This window comes from Acipenser ruthenus, chromosome 5, assembly GCF_902713425.1.
Source record: "Acipenser ruthenus chromosome 5, fAciRut3.2 maternal haplotype, whole genome shotgun sequence".
NCBI classification, from domain to species: Eukaryota; Metazoa; Chordata; class Actinopteri; order Acipenseriformes; family Acipenseridae; genus Acipenser; species Acipenser ruthenus.
In genome coordinates this window covers 64,955,647-64,980,728 of record NC_081193.1, presented here as the reverse complement: position 1 = coordinate 64,980,728, position 25,082 = coordinate 64,955,647, and the positions used below count along the sequence as shown (strand labels likewise).

General features: G+C 38.4%; 1 protein-coding gene across 5 annotated transcripts in view; it reads right to left on the bottom strand.

The window, feature by feature from the left end:
• LOC117403032 (signal-induced proliferation-associated 1-like protein 2) overlaps nt 1-25,082 on the bottom strand; it is a 138,216-nt gene that overhangs the window by 15,659 nt on the left and 97,475 nt on the right. For 2 of the 5 annotated variants that reach the window (XM_059024379.1, XM_059024380.1), the window contains exons 12-18: nt 23,767-23,876; nt 23,471-23,574; nt 22,035-22,441; nt 18,376-18,600; nt 10,857-11,007; nt 4,388-4,607; nt 1,653-1,784 (exon numbers count right to left, since the gene is read on the bottom strand). In XM_059024379.1, coding sequence (XP_058880362.1) covers nt 1,653-1,784; nt 4,388-4,607; nt 10,857-11,007; nt 18,376-18,600; nt 22,035-22,441; nt 23,471-23,574; nt 23,767-23,876 — 1,349 coding nt within the window. The remainder of the gene's footprint in view (nt 1-1,652; nt 1,785-4,387; nt 4,608-10,856; nt 11,008-18,375; nt 18,601-22,034; nt 22,442-23,470; nt 23,575-23,766; nt 23,877-25,082) is intronic. The other 3 variants (XM_034004867.3, XM_034004870.3, XM_059024381.1) reach the window with 2 other exon arrangements.

Sequence of the window (25,082 nt, the reverse complement as noted above, 5' to 3'; positions counted from 1 at the left end):
CTGACAGTTTTCACCGAGCACAATGGCATATTTCTGCAGCTACTCAAACTAATTTCCAAATACGACCCAGTTTTGATGAAGCACTTGCGACAGCCTAGCGAGAAAACCAATGTCTTAGCAATGACATGTAAAATGAGCTTCTCAGTCTTTTGGCAGATGCCGTGCTGGATAGCATTACTGCAAAAGTCAAGAAAGCAAACTACTTCAGCTTGATAGTGGACTGTATGCCTGACATTTCTAAAAACTATCGCTAGTGCTCCATTATGTTGAAATCGACGAAACCAACAAAACAGCCGAAATTAGGGAGAGCTTTCTGGAATTTCTGCATGTTACAGACGCAACTGGAAAAGGTCTTGCTGATGTTGTGTTAGACTGCCTAGCAAAATATGGATTTTCAATCTCTGATCTTCGTGGCCAGTGTTACGACAATGGTGCTAATATGAGGGGCCAGTACAAAGATGTGCAAGCCATCATTGCCGAAAATAATCATCTTTCTTTCTTTGTTCCCTGTTCCCCCCCACAACTGGAACCTTGTCATTGTGCATGCTGCTAAAAGTTTAGGCATTTAGGCAAAGACGTTTTTTTTGGAATTTTGCAGAGAACGTATTGCATTCTTTGCTGCATCCACGAAATGCTGGGATGTTGTTTCACACCATTTTCCCCAATCTCACCATTAAAGGGCTCTCCAAAACATGTTGGAGTGCTCGCCTGGATTCAGCTAGACCAAATCTGTTCCAATTTCCACAGCTTATTGAATCCTTTGAGCAACTTTTGCATGGCAACACTCTCCATGCTGAAGCTTTTTTCTGAAGCACAATCTCTGACGGCTCAAATTTCCACATACAAATATCTTGTTTTGCTAATGATCTGGTATGAAATCTTGTCAAAATTAACAGAATTAGCACGATTCTACAATCCGAAAAGACAGACATGTCCATTGCGATTCCCTTGGTTCAAACCATGATATCAGCAAGTTGAAATTTATCAAGGGTTATCTAATGATTAAATGCCTTAGCTCGCCTCTCAAATCGAGTGGAATGAAGCAGAATGAGTAAACTTTGATACCATTCTTCACAAATTTGCCTCTGGCAAATCAAGACTGAAAGTCTTTTGTTAATTTGACTGATAACTGTCAATTCAGTCAGGCCACATTCACTATTGTAAGTACACTGTCAAATTTTCTATGTAAATTTAAAAATTCTTATTTATGTAAAGTGTGTGTTCTGTTATGTACTAAGTATGCTACAGTAAAAAAAAAAGAAAGTGCACTAAAATTATTTCGTTTTAATAAAAAATAGTCTTTTACTATTTTCACACTGTACAGTAATGTGTAAAATGCAGCAACATGTTTTATTTTGTGTTACCGGTAGGCTGAAGTAAAAAGAAAGTGTGCTCCAGGTATTCATTTTTTAAAAATCGGACAACATGTCTCCAGACATGTTCGGTTTAGCGAGGGACTACTGATTATGAAAACCTGGCGGCGGGCCTGCCTACTGTAGATATTGTGCATTCAATAAAAAACAAACTGTGCTTCAATCTGATGCAAAGTTATTTTCTGGACAATCGATAGGTGTAAATGAACTTGGAGGAAGCAGTAAATTGTTTGCCACGAGGCAGATCATAACAAGTGAACAGCATGTATGTTTTCATACCTTCAAATGCTCGTGCAGCATCTACAAGATGAGACCAGTCCAAGTCAGAGGCTGTGTCTGGTAGGGGCATCAGGCCAGGGTCAGTAAACTTGGACTTCTCAGCGAGGGACCCGTCAGAAAACCAGAATTCATCTGAAAGACAACCAAATCAGGTTAATGCACAAATACACCAAGCATTAGCACTAAATGATTGCTTAATTATAGAATACAATGTTTTCACCAGTCAAATAAAGGACCAAGTACTTTACATCATTTGATTATTTCAGGTTACAATGCCCAAATATCACCTATTTTAATTGGATACATTCAGAGGCATGTTCCTATTCTGAAAAAAAAAATACAGATGAACAAAGGCTGGATCTTATGAAAGTAGGCTTTCAAGTATCTGTATAAACCCTCATAATATGCACAACATTTATAAAAATCTATCAGTAAGCTCCAACACTTTGGCACCTAAAAAAATATCCATAGATTTCTTTCAAGTGATCAAACTTTTTTCCAGTGAATTTCTTTCAAAATACATTTTACAAAATCTCCAATGTCTGGACTTCTTGTAGAATATACTAACTGCTGTGTGGCAAAGTTTGAAATACCACTTGGAAGCTTGTGCAAGTGGAATAAGCTGCACAGAAATAAAGAAATTCCAAAGACCATCTGTTGCAAGTGGACAACGGTGGCAATGAGGGGCATGTTTGGAGAAACATGGATACTGATAACAAGATTGCATGTCTTATTGCACTTTTAAACTCTCACAGTATATTGTAGCACAACAGAAAAAAATATATATTCTAGACATATCAGCCACCACAATTTAGCCCGTTTTTACCAAGCACATAGAGAGTAAACAGTGTAGTTTGTATAAAGTAGGTAATTTCCTTGAAAACATTCAGTACCCAAATACTATCAAAGCTTCTCCCACAAGAGATTCCTGTGGTTGTACTCAGCAGGAATTCATGAAACACAGGCATTCATGAAGACTTTGAGTTCCAGAAATGTACTGAATCACATAATGCTCCAACAGACCGGAAACCTGAAGAGAGGGTTCACTGCAAAGGGGGACTAAAATGTTGAAGATGATCAACTTCATAAAGCTGTCATCTGGTTTGAATGAAGTTTAAGATAACAGCCCATGTTTGAAATCAGCGTATTCTTATTCCAAGTGGGAGGGCATATTTCTGGCAATGGGAATACAGTGGAGGTGTTTCTATGTATATACAGCATACAATAATATTGATTATATTAATATCCATTTTTGTATTTGATTTGTGTCTTGATTACTGTGGTTGATAATTCATTATTATTACAGTAGTTTCTAGTGAATGGTGTCAAACTGTGACAGTAATGCGTTGAAATGATTTCATGTGACACTATAATAAAAAAAAAACAAAAAAAACTTGAGATATATAATCTAATGACAGTTGGTAATCCTTTGCTTTGCATTTTAACATGCAATGCATCACTGTTTATTCAACATGTGTTCTTTCTTTTTTTACCCAGTTAGATCACACCAAAAGAGAAATTAATGCAGGGGGACACATTTAACATATATTAGGGTTTTTAATCGATTAATGACCTTGGGAAAAAGGGCAACTGGACGGTATAGCCATCATATATTTCAGAATGAAGAAAAAAAAGACGGCAACTTGCAAAATTTGCTCATCAGTACTTTTCCTTCACTTATCTAAGTCACAAGTATGTTTTTTTATTCAACATATTTCTTTCAAAACGGTATCAGATCATTACAGCTATTTCATACTTTTTCTTCAGCTAACTAAAATAAAATAGCACTCTGTAAGTTACCTGTCTAAGTCTGAAACTTGAAAGCTTACGGTATACCAAAAACAGCAAATAAAAAGTTAATATTTTAAATGACTCACTTTGTCCAACTTCCAATTACATGTAAGCAAATATTTTCAAAATGTAAAATTACATGTAAGTAAATATATGTATATAGTCAACATTAGCTGGCATTATGAAAGCATTGTTAATACCTTGTATTACTTGGAATTATCATTCAATACAATTTCATATCACTAGCAAACAGCTGTGATTAATCGATTAATAGATTGGATGATTAATCAATCAATAGAGCATGTCAAGATATATTCTTCTCTATAGTAAAAAAATAAAAATAAATCCTGCAGTTTATTTTTTACAGTCAGTATAATTGATTAACAGCCGAGTGCCTTTTTTTCTCTTCATTAAACCTGACGCTAGCAGTTTAACCTCACCTGCAGGTTTAAGGCTGGATATCTTTACTGCCAGTCAGAGGGTTCTTGTCCATTAACTGACACTTGTACGCATCTCTTAATACAATGCCTTAGGAAACAGACCCTCATTACACTGCTTAAAAGAACACTTAGTGTCACAAAGTATTTATTTAAATGCACTGTGTCCAAATCGAAGAACCTACGTGCTTTCTGTGATCCTACACTTTTGAATTCAGCCAGAAGCGTGATACAAATATCATAACTAAGCATTACAATACTGCTTTAATAGAGCATGTACCAGAGGATAATGACCAGCTCTTCTAGGATCCTTAATGGCCAAGACAATACGTTAGTTTTAAAAGTTTTCTAATTCACATCTTTATGTGGAATATCCAGTTTATGGACCAGAATGGATTAACAGATACGACCAAGTACAATATCAGTTACTATACCCAATTAGGCTGGTCAGAACAGTTTCCATCAAATAAAATGTTAATTAAAAAAAAAATGTAGGTCAGCACTTACTTCTTAGGTTTGATGCACCAGGGTTTAGTGTCATTCTGGGTGGTAGAGTGCTGTGGTACGGAGGCGTAGTGCTGAACAGAATATCATTTGGCAATACTTGGTCAAGCATTGAACTTCGAGAACTGGCATACGAGGATCCTCTTCTGTTACTGCACAAACTCTCATCCGACAGAGTGCGATACAGAGACCTCCTTGAGGACAGACTGCCAGAAGCAGACATCTGATTTAAAAAAAATTAAATAAATATAAAAACTTTTTTTGATGTATTACATTCTGAAAATATGTTACACCTTGAAACGTCACTGGCTCTGTATCATTATTGGGGGAATACAGAATCAAACCTTTTTACTTCAGGCAAAAACAAATTCAATAAAATACAAATACAACACACTCACAGGACATCCACATAACAGACACGGGGGTGATGAAAAGCAGGCAACCCATAATGTAGAGCTGATGTAAGAGGGCTCTTACCTTCCCTTATGCCATGTTTCCCTCTAAAAAGTAGGATTATTTTTCACTGTTGTCATAGTGTGTGCTTTTTTTGTTCAACAACCAATATATATGCTTTTTTATTTTTTTAAAACAGTTTTACATTTAAAATGTCTCTGTCATGACAGACTATATACAGAAACAGTTAATATATTAATGGGAAATCAATCAATGAAATACAGGGTATGCCAACACCTCATTACTTAACAACTTAAGCAACACCACTAGTAGATTGTTAAATCTTTGGTGCCGAATGCACCCACCCAAGCATGTAAGCTGTACATTTCTGAAACGTCTAAACAATGCAGCATTACAATGTACTAATCTTGAAATGTAGTAATCTTCCTGTAACAGGATGTTTGATAAGGTACTCTTGATAACCCCTAAACCCTTACGGTCAAGGACCAGGATTATTATATCAGGATTAATAACCCTTGGATTTAAGAGTTCAGACAAGGTTTGTTTTTACTTCTTGGATAAAGCCTTGTGGAAAAGTCATCAGATTTACTAGTGATCTCAAGAATGTCCTCATGAATGCATCTTAATTTCCCAGTCAAATTTATTATTAACTCAAGTGCTTCAGTTGTGTTATTATTAGGTTACCTTCAAATACCATGTTGGAAATATGGGCCTTATGAAATGCTATTAGTATAAAAAGACATTAGGAAAAAAGCAGACGCTCATGTTTAACATCACTGTGGAGCACTAAGCTACGTACCATATGATATGCATAACATCCTACTACTGCACTACGTAGACAAGGCATTTCTTCAAGAACACAAAGACAAAGAAGAGTCAGGTTGAAAGGTGCCACATGTCCCAGAAAAAGTGCGTTCAGGGTCAATGCCCCCAAAAAGAAAATAAATAAGCAGCATACAAAATAAAAATAAAAAAAGTCAGTGCTCCTACTTATTTTGTGATAATTTTTTTTTTTTGTTTGCATTAAATACGACTGTTGGGGTTTACATTTTTGTAAATATTTATCTTGTCATGGTTTATCAGCTTCTTAACATTCATTAGATATTATCTTAAAACAGGGGTTGTCATCATGTGTGGCCTGAAGACAGAGGAGTGTGATTAACGTGTGTTAAAAAAATGAATCTCCCAAAAACGTATGCGATAATCGCAGAAGTTAACTGTGATTAATTGATAGTCCTAGTTTAAGCAGTGGATTTTTGTTGCAGTTGTGAAAAACAAAAAATCTAGAGCTGGATCTCTACATAGCAAAAAAAAATTAAACCTATAAAAACCTATAATTTTTTTTTTTTTTTAAACTTAAAACAGTGATGTTTGGGTCTTGTCATTGTAAGTGCCAGTTGTAATCACCAATGTCAGTGGTAAAGTTAATGGCTTAGATAATATACAAAGTGAAGGTGTCTAGTGTTGCTTCCTTCTGAATAAACCATCATAATTAGGCTTGATAGTTTTAGACATGTATTTCTACCAATACTACTTGCCTTAAATGGCACTTGTGCTGACTTTATATATATTATTTTTTAAAAAAGGAAAAAAAAAAAAGATTAAAAAAGCAAGATAGCAAATGATGCACAGGAATAAAGGAAGTGGGCTTAATAGACTAGTTGGTCACTCTAACAAAGTTAATTGCTCCGTATCATTAGATTGATATTGCGCCCTTTTTAATTCAAACACCTAATGAATCCCCCCTATCGTTTCTTGCTAATTCTGCATTTGTTACGTGCTTCTCCAAGCAGAATATTTATTTTATGAAACAAGCAGTGTGTAGTGTAGTGACTACATCTTCCTTACAACGAGAGTAAAGTGATCAGTTCTGTTCAAGGAATGTATAATTAGAAAACAATGTTTTAGCTTGTTGCATCATTGTCAGCTATCCATGATGTTATTAAGAAATGGAGATGGTTTAACAATGCTAATTACAGCTTTAAAAGGCAGGTAGAGGAGACAGAAATAAACGTTGAAAGTAGCAAGCCTAACCTTTTTAGCAGTCTAGGCCAAAACACAACTGTACATTTAATTTAACAATCTATTCCTACAAGTATTACTGTACAGCATTCACTGAATTGATCCATGCAGATTGTATGTAAAACACATAGAAATCAACCGTGGACTGTAATTGGCTGTATGAAACAAATTGGGTTCTACCACATGTCATCTAATACTGTTTATTTTAAAATAAGTAGTGCAATATATATATATATATATATATATATATATATATATATATATATATATATATATATATATATATATATATATATATATGCTGTTTTGAAGGCAAAGGGTGATCACACCAATTATGGATTTGATTTAGATTTTTCTTCTGTTCACTCACTTTGCATTTAGTTAATTGATAAATATAATCTATTAACATGTCTATTTTTGAAAGCATTCTTACTTTACAGCACCTGCCTAAAACTTTTGCACAGTACTGTATATAAGAAGAATATATACAAGAAGATGGGCCAAAATCACTCCAACACTGTGTGCAAAGCTGGTACATACTTACCCCAAAAGACTTAAAGCTGTTATTGCAGCGAAAGGTGGCTCTACCAAATATTAATGTGTGGGGGTTGAATACTTATGCAAGCAATTTCAGTTTTTTATTTTTCTTAAAAATATTTCCCAACATAAAACCAATGTCACCTTACAATAATTGATTTTGAATTTCAGTGTTTTAAAATAAAATATCAAACAGAACGAAATTTCAATGTACCGTTTGTAATTCAGTAATATGATAGAATTGGTCAGGGGTCTGAATACTTTTGCAAGACAGTGAGAGCATGCCACACTTGCACAAACCAATAAATCTTCAATTCATGTATTAAACAAATATGTATACTTGTCCACAAACTTGCTCGGGGAGTAAGTTTTTGTTTCTATAGTTTAAATTACCTTTGGGAAACAAACCAACTAGGCAGCCAAAGTGAACCACTAGAGGCTAAATTTAGGAATAAAGAAGGGAACAGTTACCAAGGAAATATAATTTAAGATTCTGGAACACGGCAGCTTTTAAACTACTGTATGCTTCACCTGAAAATCAACATTGAAGTCAGCTTTTTTTTTAAAGCTTTCAAATCATAAATATACTGTAATCAATATGTAAAAAGCACTTTAGCTTAAGGCTGATGCAGATTCACAAAAAACTGCATAATTACTTCCATCTGGTCTGAGAAACCAAGTTGATTTAACCCAAGAGGTTATACTATTTAGTGAAATACTGTAAGGATCCTGTTTTTATAGGGTCACAAGAAGGGAAATCTGTGAAAGGTGGCAATTTCCTGGTGCAGTCATCGTAAAACCTCGCAGTTCAGGAAGCCGTCTATAATGACCTGTCAGTTTTAAAGTAAAATCCATTTACATCCAAATCACACAGACTATTTTTGCTGCACCGTTTTGCCACCTGCTCTTGCAAAGTACAGCTCCTTTTTTAATGATCTCAGTTTATCAAAAGAGCACACGTCAGTAACTGGTGAAATATTAAATGTTCTCTAAAGCTTGAAATACTAAAACAAAGGTTTCCTAACCCTGTGACAGCATTAGCTCACAGGACAGTGCAAGGTCACAGTGTCTGGCAGCTTCTATTCAGGGATAGTGCACGGCAGGGTTTTGATTTTAATTTAAAATGACTACATTCTAATATCATGCCATTCTGCATTGATTAAGAGGATGAGATGCACAGCAGTACTTGAATGACAATGGAGTAAATTAATGTAAGAATAACTGTCTGAAGAAAGTACAAAATGCGTTCTGTTGCAAGAAATATCTGTTTAAACAAAATGAACCCAACATAAAAATGCGCTGGTGGTCCACTTTTAAAAACAAACAAAAAAATCCAACATAAACATTGAATCCACAGTACATTTAAAAAAATATCTTTGACGATATCTTCAAAGCAAAAAACTAAACACAAAAAACCGACATACACTACTCTAAACAATTAAGGCATTATGCACATTTCATGGGGTGTGTGCGTGAAGTGTCACAATTAAACTGAGCATCTCTATTGTGGGAGAGAACAGTGGTATTTTAATTCAAAGCATACTGAGAAAAAGAGGCAGAACTGCCAAATAAGGATGGACTTAAAAGGATTTTTTTAAAAAAGGATTCAAGATAATAGTGATTATTGTGATCATTTTAAGATGATAATAATCAATTGAAAATGGAATAATCATGCAACCCTATCCTGACGTCGAGTGATGTCAGATATTTGCATATTACCGTTACTTGATTATACTTGTTTGGCAAATCTCCAGGCACTCTATATCTAGTTGTGACACATACTAGATGCAGAGAGCCCAGATGAGCGTAAGCAGTTGTTTGTGTTGTAAATATGCTAACATGTTAGCATAAGTTTAATAGATAAGTCAGTGAAATCCAGTATCAACAACTAAATCCTGTCAAGGCAAAGAGAAAAACTGTCTATTGACATCATTAACTTTACCATATAACCAAACATACAGGTTATGTGTGGGGGAGGGTGTGTGCCAACACGGGATATGTGTTCAAAGTTAAGAGAAAAAAGATAGAGAAGTAAATTAGAAACCAACATTACAATACAATATTTTAACCTTGAAGACCATTCCAGCCACAAAATAGCATGCTTTTGTGTATTTGTGCAAATGTGTAAACATCTTAGCCATATCCTGTATTTACACTTATCTTCAACCATTGGGACTCTTAAGTCTGCATCAGTATGGCATATGTATGATTATACGGTATATGAAAAATGTATTGCATTTTAAAAGTAAATTGTATACCGAAGTAGAACAGCATACACCAATTTGTGAGTCTTCTCAGGTGTATTTAATTCCTAATTTTCCACTCTATAACTGTTTAACAATGGGTTTACATTTTCCAGGTTTGCTAGTATTACTACCTGTCCTAGCAGACACAAGCTCATTTGGAAGACAGACAGTCAGGATATTGGATTTTTGACGTATGAACTCCAGCCCACTGAGGATGCAGCTGAAGCCAGCTTAAGTCAGCAAAATACACACTGACCATTGTTATACTACTATCATGCATTCAGCATACCTCCACTGATTAATTTTCCAAAATGCTGTAATCCTTGCCTGGCTCATTCTCTGCAAACAATAGTACAGTTAGTGCTTCCTCTCTGGACATGAGGGTGTTGGAAAGAGTTGTGTTTTAAATAGTAAGCAGAATATAGTGTCTAAATATAGCTCCATTGTATGCATTCTTTGCAGCCTTTCCTGGCTGATAATGAATTCCACAAGGTAGGGAATTGTGAAGCGCAATTAAGTAAATTAGACTTAAAAATGATAATGATTTAGATCATCCTCATGGCCACAGTACTTTCCAGGCTTGCATCTATAGCTACATAAAACAGGAAAATATCTCACCCAATATGTACTTTAAAGCATACACTAGAGTGAGTAACTGTCCGGATATCATTACTTTTACAAAGAGAATTCAGGCTTCCTCAACGATAATGAGATATGTCGACAGTCTGCTTACATTTACACTAAACAAGTTAAAATGGGAACTAGAAAAATATACAAAAATACATCTTGGTTGAAATAAACCATCTCTCTGAAGCAGATAATGCAATCAGACTTATTTTGTCACTGGAATGCAACTGGGCTGTATGTCCGGTGCTGTTGTCAAATTACATTTTATTCCATTTCATAGTGTGAAAGGAACAAAGCCTTCTTAAAAGGATAGCCCTAACAAGCAATATTAAGCTCAAAATGTGTTTTCGTGGGCAATTCATTGGTGTGGTGTTTAACAACGTTAAATAATTAAGATGACAAAATTACTATAGCTTGTATGCAACCAGAACGTGCATGTATTTTCAGTTGTCAAAAGTAGTGCTTCATAGTTTTTCAAGGCGAATGTGCCCAGCATTATTCCTTCTTATGCTTTTCTAGTGAGCTTAAAGTTTTGTGGTCTACTCTTTTTGATGATTTTTGAAATATCAATGGGTTGCCTGTGCAAATTGCCTGTGACAGAAGTACAGACTAAAGGCATGGCTAACCTTCCTCTTGCTCTCTTCCACAGGGGGGCTGTCTGGTATCATCAGCTTCAGAAAATCCTCCTTGGAAAAGCTTGGCTGGTGCTTAGTCTCTCTTCCGGAAGTCTGGAGCTGACAAGACATTGGCATTTCCGCTGCATCACCATATAGTCTCCTAAGAGAAATAAAAGATGAATGGAGTATTAAATAAATACCATCATTCAAAAGTAAAAGTAAATGACAGCAGGTTGAAATGTTTGATTGTTAACTATTAGCCTGGAGTAAAATTAGTCGGGTTAGCAGCAACTATTTGGCAGAATGTTAAAATATCTTCTTATTCCTGTTTTGATGTCATGTAGTGACCAAGGAGGTCATTAAGTTAACCATTAATTTATGTTAACAGAAAAGCAAAACTTGCTTTGTGAACTGTTTGTAAAACATGTAAAGAATAAAAGTACAGCTAACTTATTTTTTTTGTTATTTGGATTTGAGTGCATGTTCATGTATTTGTGTTTCAGTATTTAAGTTACCGTTGGGTCCGAACATTTATTAGCGAAATAAATAAAATAACATTTTTAGTAATTAAAACATCTAGTTATCTACATAATGTGTTAATCCGGATCGTGCTGTTTGTTCAGCAACTTGTTCACTGTGTGTTCAAAAAGTTAAAGCCTCCTTCTCCTGGCTTTAGAGAAGAGATGCAATGTGCCTGTGATATGCTTAAATAAAGTTTCTGAAAGTAATCAGACTGCGGAAAGCTGTTTGATTTCAACTTGTCATTCAAACCGGAGACTAGTTGCTATAGTATTGTGATTACTGTATTGCTGCTGATAGCAAACCCTAGTCTCGATTATTTATTTTACTTTATTTGCTATACTACATTTAAATATATAGATAGAACAGCGATGAAGCAGAATAGTCACAGACAACATTCAGAGGGTGTGTACAAGAACAGAGATTTTCTTTCAACAAGCAGAAAAAATACACAAATGCTGTATTTACGTATTTTTGGGTGGATTAGGAACAGTGATTAAACGTAGTTGGAGAGATGACATTTCAGGTCCTTTATGAGATATTTAAAGTTCTCATATTGGCCAATCAGGTTAAAGGAAATCTCCGATCCATTTTCGAATTTTTTTGTTTTTTTGTTAAAAGAGAATAGCGGTGTTAAGACATGGGAGAACAAAAAGTGAATTACTGGCACCGGTAGCTACAATGATACAAACATGAAGGATGTATCATCTGCAAATCTAAATGTGAAGGATATTAGCACTGTTAAATATTTTTTTCCAAACGTTCAGACTCCTCTGGGGCCCTCTGAGTGTGTGGGCCCCTGTGCAGTTACACTGGCTATTCCTCTGCCACTGACGGTACATCATCATGGCAAATCATCTTACGGTTGAAAGAGTAACAAAATGAGTTTTTGCGAATCAGATCTTAGAACCGTCTAGCCTAAGAGCCAACATGCTGTAGCATGTGACTATCACAAGGTAAGCAGAATGCCTAGTGCCATAAGAGTTCAACCATAAAGATTTTGACAGCTTAAATCCAGGGATTTAAAGTATGCCTAGTTTAAACCAGATCTGAAGGCTGGAAAACGCCTATGCATAGAATTGTGAAACAATGGATAGCTGGACATGTATCTATGCATGACAAGCTTTTGTCATGTACCTAATTTTCCACAATTTGTATTAACTTCTTGGGGTAATTGGACATTGTATATTGTTAGACTGCTATACTCCTCTATACACACACACACACACACACGCATAAAGAAGAATAAATGGGATGAATATTTACAAGATCGCCAGGTCTCTTTTTAGAAACACTACAATGTACTGTAATGGCAAATACCAACCTACTGATAATGTAAACGTGACTGCAAACAGCAGTTCTCCAGGTAGGTTTCAGCATTTGGTAAATCAACCACCAAGGTCACAGTCTAGTCTGGATTTGTCCCTTGAAGCAGTCCATCACTTGACAGATGACAGTTAAGCACTTGGCATTCGACTGAGAAAGCTCACATTTAAAACGTGCTTCGTCTGCTAGGTCAGTGGTTTTCAGACTGCAGTTTGTATTATTGCTCTTACATCTCGAAAATGTAACTGCTAATTTAATGTTGTTTTCAGCAGTATTTGAAGCAGAGCTAAGCAGACTAGTAATATAAAAAGATAAACAATATACCAAGGTTCATTAAAGGTGTTAGAACCCAAGCTTAAAAAAAAAAGTGCAATTCCCTCATAGTTTTCCTGTTGATTTAATGAATATTTTTAATTTACTTCTGAGAATCTAAAATATAGCAAAAACTGGAATCCTATTAGAGCTATGTGCTACAGCAGTGGAAGTTCTTAAACAAGCATGTCTCGATCATGTTAACTGACCTAGTGACCTGCAGCCTCTATTTGAAAAAGGCTTCTGTGCAGACAACACTGGATATGAAAACTGATAGGGTGACATATGGCACGGAAGACACACTGGAATGTCAAATCCATGCAGGTCACCGATGTACACTTGAATGCCATAATCTTTCGGCGCCGGCAAGAAGCGCCAGCAGAGAGCTCAACAAAAGAGCCGGGAGTCTAGCTGTGGGAGTCCAGCAAGGGGAGGCCTGCACTGAGACGCTGTTCGACTAGATCCGAACCTAACGGGGCTCTAGAAGAAGCTATCTACTAGTCAGGTCTGTACCCTCCACCCCACTGCTCCTACTGTGCCTTTTGTCCTGCCTGTCCTGCTATGACTGCCTCTCACATCCCTGTTCTGTCCTCCCGTCCTCGTCCTCTGCCCTCCCGCCGCTGCTGCTCCTCCAACCCCTCTAACCTCATTTCTCTGCCTCTCCCCCCCTCCCGCACACTCTCTGGTGCACTCTGGAACTGTCACTCTTCTGCTAACAAAGCTGATTTCATCTCTGCCTTTGCCTCCCACCTCTCGCTCTATTTCCTTGCTCTCACTGAAACCTGGCTGTCCCCTGATAACACTGTTACTCCTGCTGCCCTGTCCTCTCTCTACGTCCTGTCCCATACCCCGCGTCTCACTGGACGGGGAGGTGGGACGGGTCTTCTCCTCTCTCCCTCCTTACTCTTTTCTGTCCTCTCCTCACTCTCTGTCAATACCTTTGAATTTCATGCAGTCCAACTAACCTCTCCCTGTCAACTCCTGCTCATTGTTCTGTACCACCCCCCTGGGCCTCTCACTCACTTTCTGGATGAACTTGACTATCTACTCTCCTCCCTCCCCTCTCTGTCTACCCCAACTGTCCTATTAGCTGACTTCAACATCCATCTCTCCAACCCCAGCCACTCTGCTGGATTCCTCCCTCTCCTTCACTCCTTCGACTTCTGTCTCTCTCCATCCCCTCCTACCCACAAAGCTGGCCGTCAACTGGACCTCACCTTCTCCAGGGCCTGCTGCCCCTCCACCCTCTCTGTCACCCCCCTGGACCTCTGATCACTATTTCATCTCTTTTTCTCTGTCTCTCCCCCCTCTCCCAGCTCCTCCTACCCCCACTGTCACCTCTCGCCGTAACCTCCGATCTCTCTCCCCCTCTGTCCTTGCCTCCACTGCTCTCTCTCACCTCCCTCCTATCGACTCCTTTTCACAACTCTCCGTAGACTCTGCTACCTCCACCCTCTTCTCCTCACTCACCTCCTCCCTCGACTCCCTCTGTCCCCTCACCTCCCGACCTGCTCGCCCCTCCCCTCCCCATCCCTGGCTCTCCTCTGCGCTCCGCTCGGCAAGAATCACACTGCGATCTGCTGAAAAGAAATGGAAGAGAACCAAACTCCCTGCTGCCCTAGACCTTTACCGCACTCTCCTCTCCTCCTTCTCCTCTACTCTCTCCTTTGCTAAATGTACTTATTTCCAATCTGTAATCCAAGCCTCCACTAACAACCCACGTAAACTATTCTCTACCTTCTCCTCCCTCCTAAACCCTCCCCCCCTCCTCCTCCCTCCTCTATCTCTCCTGATGACTTTGCCTCCTTCTTCTCTTCTAAAATCTCAGATATCCGCAAACTCTTTAACACCTCTCTCTCCCCCGCACCCCCTCCTGCTCCAACCCCTACACCCACTACTTCCCCTACTAACTCGCCCTCCTTCTCCACCTTCTTGCCCCTCTCAGACTCTGACCTCTCCTCCCTACTCCAGGGTCACAAACCCACCACGTGTGCCTTGGACCCCCTCCCCACTCACCTCTTTCAAGCTGCTGCTCCTGCTCTACTCCCCTTCATCTCCTCCCTCCTCAACACCTCTCTACTTTCTGGTATCTTTCCCTCTGGTTTCAAAAAAGCCTCTATCACTTCCCTCCTCAAAAAACCTACCCTCGACCCCACCTCCCTCCAGAGCTACCGTCCTGTCTCCCTCCTACCCTTCCTCTCCAAAACCCTCGAGCGGACTGTACACCGCCAGCTCTCTGCTTTCCTGTCCAACCACTCTCTGCTTGACCCTCTCCAATCTGGCTTCCGCTCTGCTCACTCCACTGAAACCGCCCTCCTGTCTGTCACCAACTCACAAGTATGCCCGAGCTGCCTCTCTCTCCTCTGTCCTAATTCTCCTCGACCTCTCTGCTGCCTTTGACACTGTTGATCACTCTATTCTACTATCATCTCTCGCTGACCTGGGGATCTCTGGCACTGCTCTGGCCTGGTTCTCCTCCTATCTCTCCAACCGCACTTACCAGGTAACCTGGCGTGGAGCAACCTCCACACCTCACCCTCTCTTAACTGGAGTCCCCCAAGGGTCAGTCTTGGGTCCTCTCCTGTTCTCTCTTGTTCTCTCTCTACACCCGCTCCCTGGGCCTCCTCATCGCATCCTATGGTTTCTCATACCATTTCTATGCTGATGATGCTCAGATTTTCCTCTCCTTCCCCACCTCTGACTACACCATCTCCTCCTGTATCTCTACCTGTCTGTCTGCTATTTCCTCCTGGATGCACTCGCATCACCTCAAACTCAACCTCTCTAAATCTGACCTCTTTTTCTTTCCCTCCTCCTCCCCCTCCTCTGATCTCTCTATCTCTGTTCCTCTGGAATCTACCACACTCTCTTCCTCCGCTAAGAACCCTGGAGTCACCCTGGACCCCTGCCTCTCTTATTCCCAGCACATCTCCACTCTGGCACGCACTTGCCGATTCTTCCTGAGCAACATCCGAATAATCCGACCCTTCCTCACCAACTACGCTACCCAGCTCCTGGTCCAGGCCCTGGTACTCTCCCGCCTAGACTACTGCAACTCCCTCCTGGCTGGCCTCCCTGCGTCCGCCACCCGTCCACTCCAGCTCATCCAGAACTCTACTGCCCGCCTGGTGTTCACATTCCGGCGCCTCCTTAAGACTCACCTCTTCAAACAGCACCTGTAGAACTCCTCTGTTTGTATCCTGGGACACTATCACCCTTCATTTAAATGTGCTTTATTTTGCTCTTATCTGCCCCCTATTTTACTGCATTTAATCCCGTACTTCAGAATACTGTAATCTGCCAAGTGTTTAACCTGTAGTATTTTGTATTTAATCATATCCTGATGTAACTATCACTATTTAATCATATCCTGATGTAACTATCACTATTATCTGCTGTATTATTGAATTGTGTTTTGTCACACTTGTACTTTGCTTGAACAAAAGTTATTGTATTTCTTGCTCTTATTGTATTACTTGTATTGTAACACTTGAAATGTATTTGCTTACGATTGTAAGTCGCCCTGGATAAGGGCGTCTGCTAAGAAATAATAATAATAATAATAATAATAATAATAATAATAATAATAATAATAATAATAATAATAATAATAATAATAATAATAATAATCTCATGGAAAGGCAGACATGACTGAATAGCCACTTAGTGAAGACTCATGGGGTTTGGCGGTGGTACACAGTATAAATGGTAACATGGAGTACCTGAAGCAAACTTAAGGGGCCTCAGAAATCATCATTTCTGATGTATGGAATACCCCAAATAGCCAAGCCAACAAAGATATACAGGAAATCTAGTTTTCAAAGCAATGAAAGGTCAAGACACTACCTCACACACAAGTAAAAACACACACTCAAGCCATCACAAACACTATTAAAAGGAGCAGGGTGTTATTACAACCTAGGATCTATTTAAAATGAAGTATGTTTCTAAATATTTGTTCAATTAACTGATATGCAGGTAAGCATGTAAACCATTAAAGAAAAATGTGGACTTCCATATTGTTCTTTAGGACACAAAGGCGTACCGTCAGTACATTTTTAACAGAAAAGCACTTTTCATAAAGGCAGCGAGGGCGGTCACGCTTACAAGGCAAGCAATACCTGCCTAAACTCTGGATTTTTCCCAGCAACTCAGGGTCTCTGGGCTCCATCAACAATCTCCAGGAGGGTTCCAATTTAACTACAGTTCCTCCCTGCTTGTGCTATTATTGGCTACTTCAAGTTTATATTAAAAAAAAATGGAGTGATATGTGGAACCACTCCAGTTCATAACATTCATTTTATTTTAATGGGCACTTGAAACAAGCAATGATGGCAGGGATCTCTATTAAGCCATCCATTCAGAGAAGAAGGATGCAGTTACGGGGAGTGACATTAAGGAAGCTCGTGGACGTTTCACTTCGCAAAGTGAGCATGGGTGAGAGGCGTTATAAAAGCTGTTGCATTTAAATGCAAGTTTAAAAAAATACATTTACTTAACCATTTTACTTAAAATAGTATATTTTTCCCCCTCAGTTATATCCTTGTATAAATACTGTTGTGCCGTCAGGCTAACGGGTTCAACAACACTAATAAAGCTACAAAGTGTTTGGGTTTTTGCTTTTTAATCCCCAAGGTGGCAATATGGTGGTAGGATATTGAAATAATGGAGAATACGTGATGACTTTTTAATTCTAATAACCAGCAACCCGAACTCCTATTTAAACATTCAGAAACTATTGTTGTGGTCTCTGACACTGCCATCCCAATTGTCTGAACTGTCGGAAGGAGGAGGAGGTGGAGCTAGACAGTGATTTGGTGCGTAACAGACTATTTCTGCTGGTACTCACGTGAGAACCTAAAAAAAAGTTATGTGAACCCCTGGACAGACTTTTATAATGAAGGTCACACACAAGAAGGATAGTACCTTATACTGTAATTCTAAAGTTGTGACCCACATTCTAGCATGCCTCTCCACGTGTGGCCTACATTTAAGCTACAAAGACTGGGACGGCTGGTTACAAAAATAGGTATGCGATACATAAACAAGTTTCCCCCCCCCCCATTTAATTAATCTATAGAGTCCATCCTAGATGATAAATTAGAACTAAAATCAACTAATTTAAATTTATTGGATTTATGATGATACACATTGAATGTAACAACTGCCACTAGACATGTGTATCATATTGTTTGTTCCTTTTTTTTTTTTTTTTTACTACTGATAATATTAATTTAGATTCCCTTCTGCTTTATTCACAGTTTTTACATTAAAAAAGTATTATGAATTTGAAGTCATATCCATAATAAATTACTGCAGTGGTTCACCATAGCCCATCTGTTCTACATGTATTTTCCATTTCACACCTCACCTCCCACATTCTGTAATGTCAGACTCTTCAGGTGGTGGGCTGCCCTCAGTTTTTTTCCACCCTATCAGGTACTTGCTGACAGCGCCTTGTCGAACATACGCCCTTGCTTCTGACCCAGAGACCTGCTGACTGCTATTCTGAGACATTATGAAGACCTTGGAGGTGTCCAAGGAACCACTGTTCTTTGAACTGCGTGCGGAAAGACTTCCCGAGTGGTGCAAACTGCTAAATAGTAAATACAGAAACACACAAAGGAGTTTAACACAAATACTGAAATAATTACCAGTGCTTCTAGCAACACTAATATTTTAAAGCCCGGCTTGAACCACACGCTCACTGTCCATTATCGTTTCTAAGACTTTATTTTCACTTAAATTTTGGGGAAGCCAATGTATCAAGCTGGATGGCAGTACTCTGCCCATTCACATACAGTAGTTTCCAGTACCAATAGTATCATTTTTAGTCAACAGCAAAAATTATGTTAAGCTAATGAGGGCTAAGAAAATGATTTAAATCATTGTAGTTATGCAGCTCAAGAGAAAATTTATATATTCACAAATGACGGGAGATTTTACTTTCAAATGAATTGTGAGAATGCGACTGTAAAGGAATGGTCATGGATTCAGGGCATGTCATAAGCAATTTGCTGTGCTTATGGCAGTGCAGTGTGATAGGGCATATAGAGCTGATGATCAAACACTCATCTAATAATATCACTGTCACTTGATCTTTGGGTTGCTGACCACATTTCCTTTGTAAGGCACAGACAAAGATCTGATTAAAAGAATGCTTCAAATGTTTGGATTACAGATGCAATGATGTACAATATGTTTGAAACTGTCTGGTACTTTATCACTCACTTCATCTTATTTAATTCTGCATTAACTTATTTGCAAGCTGAAGTCTCAGTACACCCGTGTGAATCAGGCTACGATACCCAGGGTTGGTCTATGAGTAAACACCCACTGTTCTTGGACCTGTCATATGTCATAGATTGTACGGGCAGCAGTGTGGAGTAGTGGTTAGGGCTCTGGACTCTTGACTGGAGGGTCGTGGGTTCAATCCCCAGTGGGGGACACTGCTGTTGTACCCTTGAGCAAGGTACTTTACCTAGATTACTCCAGTAAAAACCCAACTGTATAAATGGGTAATTGTATGTAAAAATAATGTGATATCTGTATAATGTGAAATAATGTATAATGTGATATCTTGTAACAATTGTAAGTCGCCCTGGATAAGGGCGTCTGCTAAGAAATAAATAATAATAATAATAATAATAATACTGTATGATAAATAATTCATACGCTTAATATATGTCACATGTCATAAAATTAAACTGCTGTAGTAAGGCATACCTTAAAAATCAAGACCAATTGTCACATCTTTAATTTCAAACTGGAGCAATGTGATGGGGTGCTAGCTCGTCCCTATAAATTTGTGTTTTGTTATTGTTGTTGTTTTTACTGTTTTCATTATGGTTTTAGTGATTCTTGGTTTGTTTTGGATTGGCAGGGAGGGGGTTAAATTCCTCCCTGTAAAATGCATGTGAGAATGTGGCTGGAGCCTTAAGTGTATAATTGTTAATTATTAGTTAATTGGGCTCCAGCCACAGACTATAAAAGACAGCTGAAACCCTTTGTAGAGAGAGGAGTTTTTGGGTGAGTTTTGTTTGTTGGTGTGCTGTTTAGTTTTTTTTGGTAAAGAAACTGTAGTGAAGGCTAATGCCCAGCCTACATTTCTGTATTTTGTTTAAACCTTTTGTTTGGGCCCTTGTGCCTATTTATTTGATTATTTTTGTTTAATAAAGATCATTATTTTGCCCCTTCCACTGTCTCTGAGCCTCAAACCTCTGTCATCCTGCCACAAGCATCTATAGTCTAATCCAGCATGTGGATCTGACAAAGTGAAGCACAAGTCGTCAAAAAAGTAGTACTTAATAGTGCACTACAAAACTAGAGGTTTCAATAGATAATTTACTATAGAAATGTTTCTCACTAAAGAACAAGAGGGAATAGGATTACTCATATCCTTTTCACAGAATCTTGATAAAAGCAACTAAACCACTTTTAATACAACACTCCAAAACAAAGCTACAACAATGGTAACCTGCAGCTATAAATGCAGCTCAGTGAAACAGGGTACAGTAGAACCTGTCTGTGGCGGAGTGTCCCGCCCCTATATTTATATGTGCACTGTTTATTATTATTTATATTACTGTTTGCGGCGCGGATAAAAGCGCAGCGTATTTGTTATTGTTTTTATATTTAAAAACCCTGTGAGGATGCGTGGCTGATCAGCTACTGATTATTTAACTAGCTGACAGTCACGTATCCTTACTAAACTCATGCAGACTGTGGCCAAGGGGTAATAAGATAATTAACAGCTAGTTAACCCCTCGGCCAGAGTATAAGAACCTGCAGCTGTCCGTGCTGCGGGGAGAGTGTACAGAGGAGAGTACTGGGAGCAGAGAGAGCGAGGAGAGAGAAAACAGTTAAGAACAATTGCTATATTTAAATATACTTGTTTCTGTTTATTTGTTTGGCCAACACGGCTTTTTGTTTTGTGTTTTGTTTGTTTAAATCTTTTGTTTTGTTTATTTATGTAATAAAATCAGCTGAACGCCGTTGCGTTCAGTTTCACCCGCCCATCCACTGTTTTGGTTCAGTTACTTCCTGGTCCGTGACGTCACCACACCTCACCACTGCAAGCCATCCTGCCACACTGTCATCTCCATTGAATTGGTTCCAGGGGCCCAACAGATACATGAAAATATTTTACCTCAGAGGGAGGAGTTATACTGCATTGTAGTTGCTTCATCCACATCGTGGCATTATAGTGTCAGGTACATCAGAGTGTAAAACACCAAAGTACAGTACTGCATGTTTATACAAAGAAAATCTGTGACAACTATTGCAAAACAAAGCACTGTAACAATGTAAAACAGTAATTACTGTGCTTTTTCAGTGCATGCCAAAATATATATGTTTTTGCATCGTTAAGTGCGTGTTAAATAGCTTTTTTTATAATAAAAAAAGAGAAAAAAAAAATCACTGAAAAAAAATCATGGTTTCAGCTTTTTATCTGTACAGACATTAACCCTTTGCTTTCTTTTTCTTGTTTTCTTTTATTGTACATGGTTAAGCTGGGCAGTTTGTTTTACGTGAATTGCATGTAAAAAGTGAAACTGAATTTCAAAACGCACCATCTTTTCTTTTTACCTGCAAATGACTCCATTCTGTCCTGCAAAGCACTGAATGTACTCTTTTAGACCCATAATAATATGTGCATGGATCAGTTTCCCTCTGTACCGTTCAGTTGGTTGCAGCATGTGTAAATGACACATGCAAGAGGTTCATCGGTTAATACAGGGTATTATGTCTTACAGGATTGGTTCTACTGTATTTAACTTCAATAATTATGAGAATTCACATAACCTTATATCCGATCCGTGCAAAAAACATAAAAAAATAGATTTGAACTGCACATTGCATTTTTGTTATTACTAACACTGCAGAAACAAAAGAAAACTTTCTTATTACACTGCCAAAAGAACACCAACATTCAAGCACACCATGTAGTTTTCATAGAGCAATAATTCAAAATCTTACACAAGAGAGAGAACTGTACGTAGTAAAAGTGACAGGAGGTACAATATATACCTGGAGTGGGGTGAGATTTCACTGAGGTCTCCGATACTTCCTTCGGTAGCGTGGCTGGCTGCTATAGCTGCTATAGCAGAGGCATAGCTCTGGATGCTGAACAGTTTGGCTTGCTCTTCCTCTGGCCCTGCATCTTCTTGATGATCTGCCCACTGTATCATCTGCTCAGCCCGGCTGTGTTGGGCTGCCCGGCTGCCTGCCAAATGCATGGCTGCCATACCACTGGGTGGGATGCATGGGGCAGTGTCAATCCCACTGTCAGTTGAAGCCCCTTTAATGTAAGTTAATCCCAGCATCTCAGGATCCATGAGATCCCCTGAGCCAAAGTGCTTGTCATCACTGTTGCTCGATGCATTGCTTGATAAGGTGTTGCTGCTGGAATGACTGGAATTTCTATCTCCATTCTGCTGGAAAAATAAAAAAGCACAATCATTTATAAACAAAAACATTTTTGGCAAGGATATGGAAAAGTAGCTAAGGAGTAAGGGCACAGTTGTTCACATTTCACAATTGTAATTTCTAAGAAATTATGGTCAGAACTCGTATTATTGTGTCTAATTACGAATCAATGATTTCCCACTGATTTTGTACAAAGAAAAAAAATATTTTGGTGACATTTCATGTTGGTTTAGGTATGTAATTTGCAGCACTAGCTTTTATAACAGAATGGGCTCTCCAGGAGTCTATAATAAACATTCTTTTTACATCTTTTTCATTTTTTGTAGTTTGAAGAAAGTGCAGGTAGAAATGAACCCATTAACAGTGAGAAAGCTGTTATCCAAGAGCAGCATACTGGTAATCAAAAAATTCACTACATAAAGAACTCTGGTATGCTTCCCACTGTGCTGTGCTGTTTATGCTGTTCATGTTATTGAGTTTTGAGCAGTCTTAATTGTCAAGGCACTAAACAAATACATATTTTGCAATATATGCTTACTGTAACTATAAAGCTAACATTAGTGTAAATAACCATAAGCAAAGGCAGGCCCACCAGGCCAACATTGTGCCAATACTGAGAAAATGATGGCAAGAGTCAAAAACTTAAATTAAGAAGAGTTAGTTATCTGATAAACAAATGCCATCCTGCCAGACACCTCACTGCTCTTGAAAAATATGACACGTTCTCATTTATGACACTGTAAAAGCTCCCAAATTTTATAAGATTACTGTGGGATAAAACATGCTTTGTTTCAAATAATATTCTTTGAAAATTGTGATGAATATTTAAACATCTTTCATTTTTAATAAGATGGACTGTACAAATAAACATAACATGGAAATGCCCGATGTAAATTTTAAATATAATCAAACGCTGTACCACACGAAATTACCCGACACAAAAACTCTTCCATACATTAAAAATTGTTCTAAAAAAGGCTAATTTGAATATGGTAATTGTTGTCCCTTAATATATATTAGTACTAAAATAGACTTACATGTGAAAATTTGTTTGGTGAGTCTTTCCCACTGGTTTCCTTCTGAAGGCCTTTATCTTTCAACGAATTTAATATCTTGGTGGATGGTATGTGCCACTTTGCATCTGTAACATAACACATGAACACTAAACAAATCTCTTACACAAATAAGCTTTAAAAAGTGAATTCAAAAAGGTACTACTTGTGAGAATTCCCTTGAATTCTGAAGTCAAAATTAACCCCATCCCCACCACACACACACATACTACAGCAATTTCCAAACATGCAACTTGAGGTACCAATATTAAATGGCTTACCAGTAGACCTGGTCCTTTCTAAAGTTCCCTCCCTCTCTCGTGGTCCATCGCCATCTGCCAGAGTGCCAGATGGATCGCCTGGATGATCATGCAGAACAGGAGACTGACACCTTGGGAAAGAAATAGGATCAGTCACAAGATGCTCTTTTTGTCTATTCTATATAAAGAAGTAATAACTGGGAGAGAATAGGAGTCCAACAAGGAGGCAATGCACCCTCGAAATTGAATAAAAACACTGTACTCCCCCCTCCCCCCTCCCCCCTCCCCCCATCCTCAACCCTTGCTGCTTTATACAGATCTAACAATTCCTAATTGCAGGCTGTCACAAGCCTTCAACTTAAATACTTCCTGGCAAATTAACAAGAAAGGGCAAATGAATTAAAATATATTGACATGCTTTCTATTCTGGATATTAATCCTACTTAGAATACACAGTGTCACCAAAGAGTATTAAGTCTCTTACCTCAAGTTTCAATACCTAGAATTTTATATATTGCAAAGGAGGCAATGCATGTGAAAGACAATACTTCAGTTCTATATCTGCTGGTGCAGCCAAGCTAGATGTTTTTGGATAGCGGCCCTCTCTCAAGCTGCTTCCTGCTGTATGGCGTGCCACTGCCTATTGCCTTTTTGCTGAAGTTTACATGTCTGGAACTTGCTATATAAATACATGGATAGGTTACGTGATTGACACTAAATTACTTCATGTTGGTCAAATGTGTCCGGTTAAAATGTGGCAGTAATTCAAATCAGTGAAGTGTATGTACTTAGCTTTACTGGACATGTGTTTTACACAACTGAACCAAACTAACAAAGATGAAACATTTTCTGGATAGTTTACAATGTGGTAACACTGTCACCTCTGCCAACTGAGCAAAGACTTTTAGTGTCCTCTGCAACTGCAAAGGCACAGCTTTCGTTGTCTCGGTTAACAAATTCATTTCATCATTACACATACTGCATTTTCTTTGTCAAGGACACTGTTCTCTATATCGACAGAGTTCTAACTCAGTACTGGAGTCGAGACATTAACTATTAACCTCTTGATACAAGCAAATGTAACAGTGCCAAGATTTCTGTAAACAAACAGGAACAAAAAGGACACACATTAAAAATGTGTGCAGCTGTTTAAAGATAAAAACACATTAAAAAAAAAGAATCCTGGTTAGTCTAAAATAAATATTCTACCGGTAACCATTGGATGGCCTCCAGGAAGACAGACTAAAGAGGCCCAGGTGTAATTGTAACCAGATCTGCGAACATATTGGATTTACGCCAGACTGTCTAGAACACTGGGCAGCAGCAACCAAGACATA